This window comes from Polistes dominula, unplaced genomic scaffold (assembly GCF_049000335.1).
Source record: "Polistes dominula isolate Pdom_NZ unplaced genomic scaffold, Pdom_raw_medaka contig_33, whole genome shotgun sequence".
NCBI lineage: Eukaryota > Metazoa > Arthropoda > Insecta > Hymenoptera > Vespidae > Polistes > Polistes dominula.
In genome coordinates, this window is record NW_028300998.1 from 1,728,535 (window position 1) to 1,741,178 (window position 12,644).

The following is a 12,644-nucleotide window of genomic DNA, read 5'->3' on the forward strand; positions in this document are numbered from 1 at the left end:
CAAAAAAAAAACCAGATTAATTCTTAGACAAATGTTTTATACATTCTATTTGTAAGATACTGTATAGTTTCCTTTTTTTTTTTTGATAGATAAAACATTACGATGCCAAAAGTATTTCTTTTGTCAAATAACAAAGAATTTTTTTATTTGTTCATAAATTTCTTCGAAATTACAGTGCGAGTCAATAATTATAAAAATTGAATATATGATGTTAAGTATGAATATAAAATTGATATACATATATCAAGATTTTGCAAAAAAAAAAAAAAAGAACAAAAACAAATTTATGATTAATTATTGGGAATATATTTCTATAAAAAATAAATAATTTATAATATTATCCTATACGTACATATATATAATTACATATGCATAATTGATATGTAATTAATAATACAAATAGATATTATTCTATACATTTCTATATATATATGTAATTCTATACATACAACACCATGCATCATGCATGTGCATATTATATAAGTTAAGTTTACAGTTAGTAAAAAATAATTATATTATAATAAGCTTCAAAAATGATCAAACATTCATTTCAGTCATGAACAAAAATTGTAAAAGTCATTACATGATAAACAATGTAATATAATATATTATAATACAAAATGATATCACAAAATTCAAAATAACATTATGAAAAAATGGAAATCAAATTTCAATTTTTTTTTGTACAACTTTATGTGTGCATATCGATTGGAGTAACAAGTATAACAACGATGAGAGAACTCATCGATGTTTCGTATACTCGCACGGAATTCGTCGAGCTAGTAGGAAAGAAGAAAGAGAAAGAAAGAGAAAGAGAGAGAGAGAGAGAGAGAAAAAGAGAAAGATAGAGAGAGAGAGAGAGAGAGAGAGATTGGACGTTTCTCATCCGTCACGATCCGTCGTCGGACATCCAACACCCCATTCTCGTTTCTACAGTATCGTGCTCTCGCGCATACTCGTGCCACCATGCCGAACCCCATGTGCACATGCTGCGAACGTAATCGTACACCAGGTGCCGTGTCGACGTCTCTTAACGAAGGACACATCCCCATCGTCGTCGTTCTTCGTGTCTTCTCTATCTCTTTCTCTCTTCCTCACTCACATTTACTCAATCCCCCTCGTTCTCTTTCTTTCTTTCTTTCTTTCTTTCTCTCTCTCTCTCTCTCTCTCTCTTTTTCTCACTCTTATGACTGTAAAGAAAGAAAACTAGCCCATGGGATGAGGATTTTCTTAACAAGCATCGAAGAACCTCAGTGTAAAAAGGACTTTTTTGCTTGTTAGATTGTTTGCTCTTCTCGAGAGAATAAGAAGGATTCGGCTTTTGAAGAGAACGAAGGGTTATCATCGTCTCTTTCTCTTTCTTTTTCTCTCTCTCTCTCTCTGTCCCTCTCTATCTTTCACTCTTACATTTTTTTCTATCTTCTTCTTTTTCATTTACTCCCGTCACTTATTCTCTCTTTTTCACTACACTGGCTTGTATTACGCGGTTAACATTACCAGCCTTGCTTCCTACCGTTCCTTCTATGGATATGGGTAGACATTTTTTGTCGATGTCATGATCGAGATCGGTTCGGTTGGGGTCACTTAGGATCGTGGGATTTACTTCTTTTTTTTTATATATAATTTCTTTTTCCAACGAAACACTATACCGTAGTTGTTTTATTTCAATGTTAAATAAAATACACACATACAGACAGAGTTAAAGCAAGTAATTGTAAGCTCTCCTAACAAATATAGTTGGTTGTTAATCATCTTTTTCCTTCTTGTTTTATTTTTCGTTTTCATTTTATTAAAACACTTTTACGGTTAATTTTCACATTTTCACAGCTCAATGGTTCCAAACGAGACAGACAAACCTGGCACATTTCGCCCAGCAGACTTCACAAATCCTTTGGCCAAACAAGTGGCGAGGATCTGGCAGGTGCCATTTGCCATTGAAATCCTGCTGCCATTAGAGACGTCCGATCTAAATCCTCCTGGCATTTACGCAACGGATTGTCGTCTTATCCTTCCTATTTCTTTCTCTTTCTCTTACACTCATACATGTATATACATATAAACACATAGACTTTCTCTCTCGATAGCACTTTCGCGTTGGTCGACGACTGTTATTCACTCCTTCTTCCTTTTCTCCCTCGTACGTTTCGCTCTTGTTATTTCACTACACGTCCCTTTTGCACACTACTAAAACGTCCGTCCAGTTAACACTAGGCAATGTAGAATTTCTCTCTTGAAGCATTTCTACCAACGGCGAAGGTTACCCTGTTAAGATCCACAAAGTAAACACCAGTTGGAAGATAAGAGTGTCCTTCGGGAATCTGTCAAGGATAACAGTGGGTTTTAAAAGGTTTCTCACATCTCCGATGACGTTTATATTTCTATCCTTTTCTTTTCTTTTCTTTTTTTTTTCCCCTTCTTAACGTGCATGGTTGTTGGTCTCTTTCGAATCGATTTACATGTTGTTTACGTTTATAAATCCTATAAAACATATATGAACTTTTAAATGAGTTAAACATGAGCAAATTGTAAATCGATCATGTTTTCTTGTCTTTGGTTGGATATACAAGATGATATAAGGGGTTATCGTTAAGTACTTATCGATGAGAAGAAATGGTTAAGTCCTTCGAAGAGATCGTATTTGATGGATTACCTCGTTTCTTCTTCGGTTGCTTCGTAAAGAGCATTAAGAGAACGATAACATATTGTACAAATTCGCAAATAAGTCAGATACTTAATTGAAAGATAATAAAGATGTCGTCTTATTTCTTTCTTATTTTTACAAGACTACAGAGAGAGAGAGAGAGAGAGAGAGAGAGTTTCAGAATATCGTGAACATTGCACTCGTCTAAATCAGTGTTTACGTAGAAAGCATTTCAATGGATACTGTTCTAACGATTTCAATTTCTTTCATGGTTTGGATACGTCTAGAATATACTTTCGTAATCCTATACATAGAGAAGTACATCGATACACGCGAATTCATTCGTTCGTTGAAGTCTGTTCTATGCACGTACTAATGGACCACTGCCAGAGAAGCTTTTCAATTGACGAGATACTTACCTATTCAATTAGTTCATAAATCTTATGCGAGATGTACTAAAAGAAAATGGTTTCTTCCTATCCTAGTTTCCTTCTTATCTTCTCTGTTTCTATCTTGATCTTTTCGTTCTTTCTTTGTGAGAGAATACTGGTATAGAAAACTGTAACGTATAGAAGAGAATAGGATGGAAATGATAAAGCGAATTGGCAAAAAGTATGAATATTTGAAGGGCCGTCTAGAAAGAACAAACCACTTTTGGAAATACAGAAGACAAAGCTTTGGATAAGAGGATTGGCCTATTCTGGTAGAACCTCGAGTAATATTTATATACTTTCGGATTTCCCAATGTTCAATATAGTATTTATTTTATGTGAACTCTCGAGATAATAATAATAATAATTTAATAAGTTATTGAGTCAATGGCCTAACCACGTAGAAATAAATTAGTTCTCGTTGGATCATTAAAGTCAAGTAACAATGGGCATGGGTAGAATATAGATTGATGACTCTATTTTGCTGTATTATAATTGCTGCTGTTGACTCTAGGTGAGATCTCTTTGGAAACATGGAATAAATATGTGTAAGAAGATTTTCGTAAAAAGGGAGAGTAATAAAAAAAAAAATAACAAGATAATATTTTAACGAGTTATTTTATCTCTCGGAATATACGATTGGTTTTTAATCGATATTATGCGTTTAAAATAATAATAAAAAAAAAACTTCGATACGTTTGAGTAGAAAATATTTTTAACTACTTGGACAAGAGCCTTTGACCGATTACGAATTGGTAATATTTGTAATTGAAATCGATCCCGTATTAAGTGGAGGAAAGACGAATTTCAATGAAAATGAAATTTTGCGAAAGTTGAAACTGCGTGTATCTTGAAATGCTTACAAAGTATATCGTAATTTTCATGATATGATTTAAAAGCACGGAAGAATTTTCGATAAGAGAAAATAAGTTGAAGATGAAATTACATGAAAGATACTCGTTACAACTCGTTTCCGTTTTATACGCATCTTTCGCACTCGTGGTTACTGTGTATTCTCTCGTTTCTCGATATTCTACGATATTCGTATATATACACAAACCCACAAAAGTGAAACGTGCAGCGTGCAACGTGCGTTAGTTTGTTCGTTCGTTCGTTCGTTCGTTCGTTGTGAGCACGAAGCGAATATGATAAAACGAAGAGCGCGAATACCTTCGTCTAATGAAAGAAAAATAACCAGTTTCCCTGAGAGGCTTATGAGCCCTTTGTACGTGGTTGTTATTCGCGAGGGTTACCGTTCTGCAATACGCATGATCATCTCTCTAATCTACTAATTGCGTGATTTTCCACTGCTGGAAAAACAGGATTAGAAGAACCGTGCTGTGTGCTAAACCACTCTCCTTCTCTCTCTCTCTCTCTCTCTTTCTGTGTTATCTCTACGATACATGCATTTTTTACTGAGAAAATACAGTAAAACTTGTATTCCACACACAGGGAGTTCCACATCCAGTAGTATTAATGAGTTAGAAAATGTTCTTCATCCTTGCGTGTTTCGCGTGATAAAAGAAAAATGTTGAAAAAGAGAACAAAAATAAAAAGGAAAACGGAAAGGAAGGAAATAAGGAAGGAAGGAAGGAAGGAAGGAAGGAAGGAAAGAAGAGGAGAAAAAAAAATAGAAGAAGGAATGAAATATTACTCGTAGACTAGTCTCGTCGGACACAGGATAGACAGACCTTTTGTCAGTGCACTGGTCGCCATAAGATGGACAAGTAGAGATTGGACGATTTTTTCGTGGATAAAAGGAAGTCTTTTTTTAAACGACAACGACATCGGGGCTCGCCTTTCCTTGCTTTTATCATTACGTCGACATTCTTCTTTTGTTACTCTCTCTCTCTCTCTCTCTCTCTCTTTCTCTCTTTTACATCGTTTCGTCGTCCCTTTTTAAGGATTTTTCACTTCGTCGTTCTTCTTCTCATTTTCGTTGATGCGATGATGCGAAAGACTCGCGTGTGGTGCGATGATTATTTGGAGTGATCGAGACCACGTTCCTGAGTAAAACAAACTCAACCGTAAGAGATTGCTTGGTCCTCCTCATTCTCCCTTTATTCCTTCTCTCTTTTTTCCTCCCCTTCACATCTTTTTTTTTTTTATATCTTTTTTGCAAGGTTCATTCGTTATCCTCAAACTTTCTTTTTATTCCGACTTTCTATCTCTTTACTCTCGTTGTTTTTCCATATAGCGAGTCAGTCAGTCAGTAAGTCCATCTATTTTTACGATACCTCTTTTTCCTTTTCTTCTTCTTCTTCTTCTTCTTCACCTTTCTTCATGTTTTTTTTTTTCCTTTTTCACTCTCTTCAAAGAGATATACTGACTTTTATATTAAAAAGACATTCCCCATAGACTATCCACGTGTGCATTGTATTTATGATGATGTTCGATCTTCTCGATCGTCATGTCTCTGCTGTGTGTCGAAGATTGAATCGTATGCCACCCTTCGACGTATGCTCGTAATTCTTTCATTTCTTCCTTTCTTCATTCGTTTCTCTCTTCTCGCGAATAATCATCTTTCTTCCCTGAAAAAAAAAACAATGAAAGAGGACGAATTCCTGATGACGATGGTAGGACCTTTCTTTGAAGCTTTCTCTCATGGGGACGTTTGGGTATTCTCTTTTTCTTTTCTTTTCTTTTCTTTCTTATATTTCTTTTTCTCGATTAAAACAACGCGCAAGTTCGATCATGGTATTTCTTTCAAAGTGATTTTTCCAACAAGACACTACAAAGAGAGAAAGAGAGAGAGAGAGAGAGAAAAGAGAATTTTACGAACGAAATCGTAATAAAAAGCTTCTCTCTTGTTCGATATCGTTCGGTCAGTTGAAATAATTTCTTTTCTACTCGTTGAACGATAGTATGTGTATGAAAGAAAGGGAGAAAGAGAGATACTTTCAATTTCGAAATACAACGTGAAATAGAATCGACGAAGATTTTCATTCGAGCGCGCAACCGAGCGCTTATAATTTGATTGGCCGAGCAGGGGGGTTAAAAACCTGCTATTGAGACAGGTCAGTCCGCTGTAAAAATCCTATATATAATCCCCTTTTCTTCATTTTTCTCTCTCTATTTCTCTCTTAGTATCCCTTCAGGCTAAAAATGACATATTCATTAACGATACACATATATGTACACACACACACACACATATATATATATATACATGTCACGTACAGACAACAAGATCTCGTTTTACATACTTTTGTGGTTTCTTATTTATTTATCGTTATCTTGATAATTTTATTTAAAAAAAAAAAAAAAAAAAAAGAAAGAAATAACAACAAACAGTAAAAATTAATCTATTTGTCTTGTAAAAGAAACTTGTCAAAAGAAATTCATTCTTAAAAATTTGTTGAATAATTTCTTGTTTGCCAAAGTGAAAAGATTGAAAGGGTGGAAAGTGGAAAATTCAAGAAAATTCATCTACCATGGAAATAATTCTCGTACCGAGTAAAATAGCTATGTAAATTGCAATGTTAAGAATATTAATGGAAAGTTTGTTGGAAGGATCGAGAAATCTCGAGGAAAATATCGAGATCAGAAGGCAAGCACAGTCTGAATTCAATTAGAATATGTTCGTCACTTTTCTGCTTTTCGTAATAAGAGAAAGAGAGATTGGTAGAGAGAAGAAGTCGGTAAGTAGTCAGACTGCTGAAATGAACTTCGTTAGGTACCTGCCTTTATTTCGTGTTTGTACGCTGAACTTTGTTTTCGGTTGCGTTTACACGGCTAACTGAGGGTTACTAAGCTCGGAATTGAGATCACCATCCTTCACTTTCACTCTCTCTCTATACGTATTCTCTTTCTCTTTTATTTTTCTCCTTTTTCTCTTTTTCCCTTTCATCAATCGTTTGTTCTCCTTTGTCATCCTTTTTCTTTTCTATTTCTCTATCCCTTTTGAGAGAGGAGTATTAGAGAGGTCAAAAGAAAACGTTTAAACGAACAATTCACCAATTCTCAAGAGAATTTAAAAATCTTATGTGTAGGTTTCCTTAGATCTCGATTTCTATGTAAGAGCTGTTTGGTTATCGTTTTTTATTTCTCTCTCTTTTTTTTTTTTTTTTTCTTTCTTTTTCTTGTTCTTTTTCGTACAAATCAAAGCCTTCAAAGGAAGCACGCTGGCCAAAGGGCATCGTTATGCTGCTGATCCTCGTCACTCTAGGGAGAGATTAGGGTCAATTAGCGATCGAGTAGTATTAGTCCAACATCGATCGATTCACTCTCTCTCTCTCTCTCTCTCTCTTTCATCAGTATCGTTTATATGTCTTTGTCGCATTAAGATTCTATGATTGTTCCCGATCACTTTGATGCCCCTATACGGCATTGATTTGTCTCTGCATGCATTAGGAATTTTGTATTCGAATGTTATGTTACAGTGATTAATCCTTAATAGAGGATTAAGGATAATTAATTAGTAATACTATATACAGTATATGTAGTATTTAAAGTTAATGATAATTTATAGAAATTAAAAATATAATAAAAAAAGCATATTGAAATATTTTGAGATATTTTAAAATATTTCAATATCTAACATAGGTTTTAAAATTTGAAAAAAAAAAAATAAAACGATTATCGTCCATTCAAACCCATGAATTTTGCAGGGACAATTCGTTGATGCGTCTCGTCCCGAACACGTGTTTTACACAGAAAATTGACGGATTAAGATGAATGACAGTAACCGAAACAATGTTACGATTTATCAAGTTTCACGAACGTCACAGGAACGTGTATTTCAATAATTAAAAATAATTTCCTGCTTTTGCAATCATAGAATAACAGAACAAAAGCAAGCGAATCGTTGGAAATTTTTTGTTTGAAATTTAAGCTCCAACTTTGAAATCACAAAATGTTAAAACCAAAAAGTATTAGGTACGCATAGGTATACGTGGACAAAAATGAAACAATGAATTGTATTAAAGTATTAAAATATATTTTTCCATATTTTTTTAACATTATGAAATAATAACAATTTAAATAAAAAAAAAAATTGTTTAAACGAGATACAACAATATATTATTGTTATTCTTTCGTATTAATACTACGTGTAAGTATACTTTAAGTAAGCTGATATATAAAACCACGTCGGTAGCACGCCGTTGTAGTCTTCATTACCGAGCATGATATATAACCATAGCCCGGAGGCTATGCTTTCGATCCTTCGTGAGGAAGTTATAGCTTTATACTCGACGTTACACGATGATTTAAGATCATCGTCTCGACTAAAGCTTCGTGACTTTCGATCAATAAAAACTATAAATGTTCTATCAACTTTGCGTTATCGGCAAATATTTATAACGAACAAAAATTCTACGACATTGAAGAAATTTAATTTAACAAAAAATAGAAAGAAAAACTATTTGTAAACAATATAGGAAAATGTTTTATCTTAACAATAAGTTTATTTGCCTCATTTAACCTCTTAATTTGCGCGCTCGAATTAACTCGAATTCAAAACCGGCCAAATTTTGCACACTTTCAGATCATTCGAGTGGTGTTTTTATGCTGCTATAATATTTCACACTTAAATATAATTGAAAATTGACAATGACAAAAGGTAATGACAATGGCAATGTTAAAATTCTCTTATAGATACTTCGAAACTAAAAGTGATTCATTAAATATAAAGAGAATCGACTTATAGTTAAAGAACTTTATCTTTTATACCACCTCTAGACCAGCCCTAGCGTGAACATTCTCCAAGGGGCACCCATTCTTGCCGCTTCAGTTCCATATTCTTGAGAAGGGCAGAGGAACTGTGCTTTATCCGTTAAAGAAAGAAGTATATAGAGAAAGAGAGAAAGAGAGAGTGAGAGAGAGAGAAAGAGAGAAGAAAAGAGGAAGAGATAAAAACGACACGCCCCCTCAGTGTCAGATTTTATTTATCGCAAATGCTGGCTTTTTGTTTTACGCTAAATACTCGACCGTTTAAGAATAAGACGTTCCCCGATTTATGACCCCTGAGACTACTCTCAGAGAACTCTCGGAGAGTTCTTCTCTTCGTTTTCTTTTTCTTTTTTTCTTCCATTCTCGTGAATCGTACTTTCGACTACTTCTTCTTCTTCTTCTTCTTCTTTCTCGTTTCTCTTCGTATTTCCTATACAGATCAACCCTTAGCAAAGAATCTTATGCATACCTTAGCACGCTTTATCTTTTGTCTTTGGGTGAACTTAAATTCCAAACTGAAACTTTGATTTTCTTCTTTGTTCTATCTTTTCTTTATTTTCTTTTATTTCGTTCCCGTTAAATTTTTCTCTCATTTAACGACAATCCTTTTCTTTTTCAGATAAACGTGGAGGCAGTAACTTCAACGGATTACGACTCTTCGAATCTCAGTAGGGATTTCAATCAGGTTGGCTTCAACACTTACAACTATTCCCAGTTCGAGGAGAAGTACAAGCCACGGCAGATCTTCAAATACGGGGATGAGTATCTCGAATATGGCCGCAATTCTGTTCGGCTTGATTCGAATGCTGAGAGATCAACGGCAAGATTAACGGGAAGATATCAACAAGACGGGTTGACTAAGTTCGAGCAAAGATATTCGAGGAGTCATTCGCAGCCTGAGAGACAGCAGTATGCGTATCATGAAACACGATCCAAGTCACAGGACTCACGAGAATTGACCTTCTACCATATCGATCCACCACCGAAGTTGGAGAATCCTCAACAACAACAACAACAACAACAGCAACAGTTACAACAATCATTGCAACAACAGCAACAAACGCAACAACAACAGCAACAACCACAACAATATCAACAGCAACAAAGTAAATCCTATCGATCAAGTACTGATAAATCAGCGACTGGTAATAAAAAAGAATTAACTTTCTACAAGATCGATGGTCCAAGCAGCAATGCAATTTCCGCCCAGGACAAGGGTAAAGATAAATGTGATAAAAAAGATAGGAATCAAGATAAATTTGTAAGCTCGAAACATGCGAAACAAAATCATCAAGAACAAAAAAGTAATTCATCGATACCACCAAATTATCAGTTGAACAGATCCCAATCTGATTTGTCAGAATGCCAATTACCGGATTACTACAGACATCAGAATAATCCTTACATCGATCCACCTAAATATCGGCAATACGACAGGCCCCCGAAGTATCAAGAAACGCCACCTAAGTCTGAACCACCCCCAAAGTATCATGCTGAACCTCCGAAATATTCGGAAATTGTTAGACGTCAGGATGATTCGAAAAGAACACAGGTGAGTTATTGGATCTTTTTTTTTTTTTTTTTGAATACAAGAAAAAATAATGAAAATATAGAATTTTTATTTTTATTTTTAAAAAACTGACCTAAACGAATGTTCGTAAAAATGCTAAAAGACTCATGGGTCGAATAAAAAAGTGCTTGCTAGATACTTGGAACTGGTGTATCTATAAAAATACAACCAGTAGGTTGCTTTTCCCGAAGCTTCTTTATAATAATTATTGTTTTATTGCGTTTTTATGGAAATTTTTCATTGTATTATGAAAACTCGATCGATTTGTGGTAGCACGTCAAATTAATTTTCTATGTGTAGGATGATGGAAATTTCTACAAATTACAACATTCTTTTCATTGTATTAAATTATTTGATTTTTGCAATATATTTCAACGAAATAAATTGACTATTTAATGAAATTTTAATGAAAAAAAATTATCATGCTGGCTATTAAAATGAAAATAATAAAAAAAAAAGTAACGCTACTATAATATTCAATAAATTTCATAAAAAAAAGAAATATTTTATAATTAACATTAAAATTACATTTCAATTCCGCACGCATACACACACACACAATCATTTTAATTTAATACAATTCTACTTAACATTTATAAATAATAAATAAAATAAAACATTTCAAAGAAAAAACGACAAATGAATTATATATTCGTCGTCGGCGACAGTTTTCTTTCATCTTCACACGTTTCTCCGTTCATATATACATACAACGCTTATTCGTATAGTAGATCCAACACGTGGTTGGTCTTTGATCTATTCATTCACAAATCTCGAGCTAAGTTGTATAGGAAGAGTTAAGAACACTTTTCTATGCAACGAATTAATACGTTTCCTTGTCACTTGCAGCAAGAAGAGAGGACAAGACGTCAGGGTGTCGGATTAGGAGGTTCAGGAGGAGGAATAGGAGGAGCAGGAGGAGGAGGAAGTGGAGGAAGTGGAGGAAGTGGAGGTGGTGGAGGTGGTGGTGGAGTAGGAGGAATAGTAGCAGCAGTAGCAGCAGCAGCAGCAGCAGCAACAGCAACAGCAACAGCAACAGCAACAGCAACAGGGGGAGGAGAGGGAGGATGCAGCGCAGGGAGCACGAGCTGCGGCGGCTTGAGCTGTAGTAGCAGTTGTGGTGTCGTAGGAGGGGGTGGAGGAGGGAGGGGGAGGCTCCACTCATGGCGCCGAGACGCCCTCTAATCTAGCCAGTATCACGCCGACCGCGCGTGAAGCAATACGTGTGTTGTCGGTTCGTAATCAGCGTTCCCAGCAGAAGACGTGCGACGTGCTACGTTGTCCCAACAACAACAACAACAACAACAACAACAATTGCAACAGGGAAGATATTTATTGCGATAGCAGTGACGATTCGGAATTAGTATTGACACCTAAGTGTCACAGTGAGTCATCAAAGACTAGTCATCATTATCACAGTCATCATAATCATCACCATCATCATCATCATCATAATCATAATCATCATAATTATCAACAGCAACAACAGCAACAACAGCACCAACAACAACAGATTAGATCGGGTTGTAGTGTAATTTTGAACAGTAGTGTTCCTTGTGCCGGTGGTTGTTGTAGTAGTAGTAATACGAGTAATAGTAACAATGGTGTTTGTATTGGTGTTATAAGTAATAATGGTTTCGGTAGTGGAGCTTCCCCATGTTGCGAACTGACCAGTATAAGCGATAAGTATAAGAGTGCCGTGGAGTCCTTGCTGAAGGCCAACGAAACGGTCCAAGGTCGTCCCGTGGATAGATCCATGTTGAAGATCGAGAAGCCACAATCGAAGGTGGTTGCTCTGCACGGTGTCGAGGTCACTGCGAAGTCCACGGACAGGATGAAATCCTCGCAGGATGTCGTAGGATACGTTAGTAAGCACGACTCTGCCAAATCCAAGGCGAATCACGACTCTAATCATGGATTCAAGGTCGAAAATCTCAAGTATTACGGAGAATTGAAAGGCTATGATTTTAAGTCTTACGGTACGATCGACAAGCCAATCGTTACGTCTCACGAGAAGTCACATTTACATGGTGCACCGGAGAAGGTTTCTCATGAGAAATGTCACGCGAAATTGTCGTCAGGCTCGACGTCCTCTTCGTCCCCAGCAATACAGGCATACTTGAAGGTACCAAACGTCGTCGATCGTCAAACTGAGAAGAGTCCCTACGGAGAGCATTATTATCATAGATCGTCACACTCCAAGCCGCAGAACGCGTATCAAGTTTATCAGGAGACCAAGTATTCTTACAACGTTAGTGGGGTGCCAGGAACACCGGCCCAGGCCAGCGCAGCCGCAGCGTTCTTTGCAAGGTCAGTCTTATTACGCTTT

General features: G+C 35.8%; 1 protein-coding gene across 1 annotated transcript in view; it reads left to right on the top strand.

Moving 5' to 3' along the window:
* LOC107064470 (uncharacterized) overlaps window positions 1-12,644 on the top strand; it is a 387,060-nt gene that overhangs the window by 122,976 nt on the left and 251,440 nt on the right. The window contains exons 4-6 of the mRNA XM_089173580.1: window positions 9,365-10,297; window positions 11,165-11,287; window positions 11,457-12,625. Of these exons, the coding sequence (XP_089029706.1) occupies window positions 9,365-10,297; window positions 11,165-11,287; window positions 11,457-12,625 (2,225 nt within the window). The remainder of the gene's footprint in view (window positions 1-9,364; window positions 10,298-11,164; window positions 11,288-11,456; window positions 12,626-12,644) is intronic.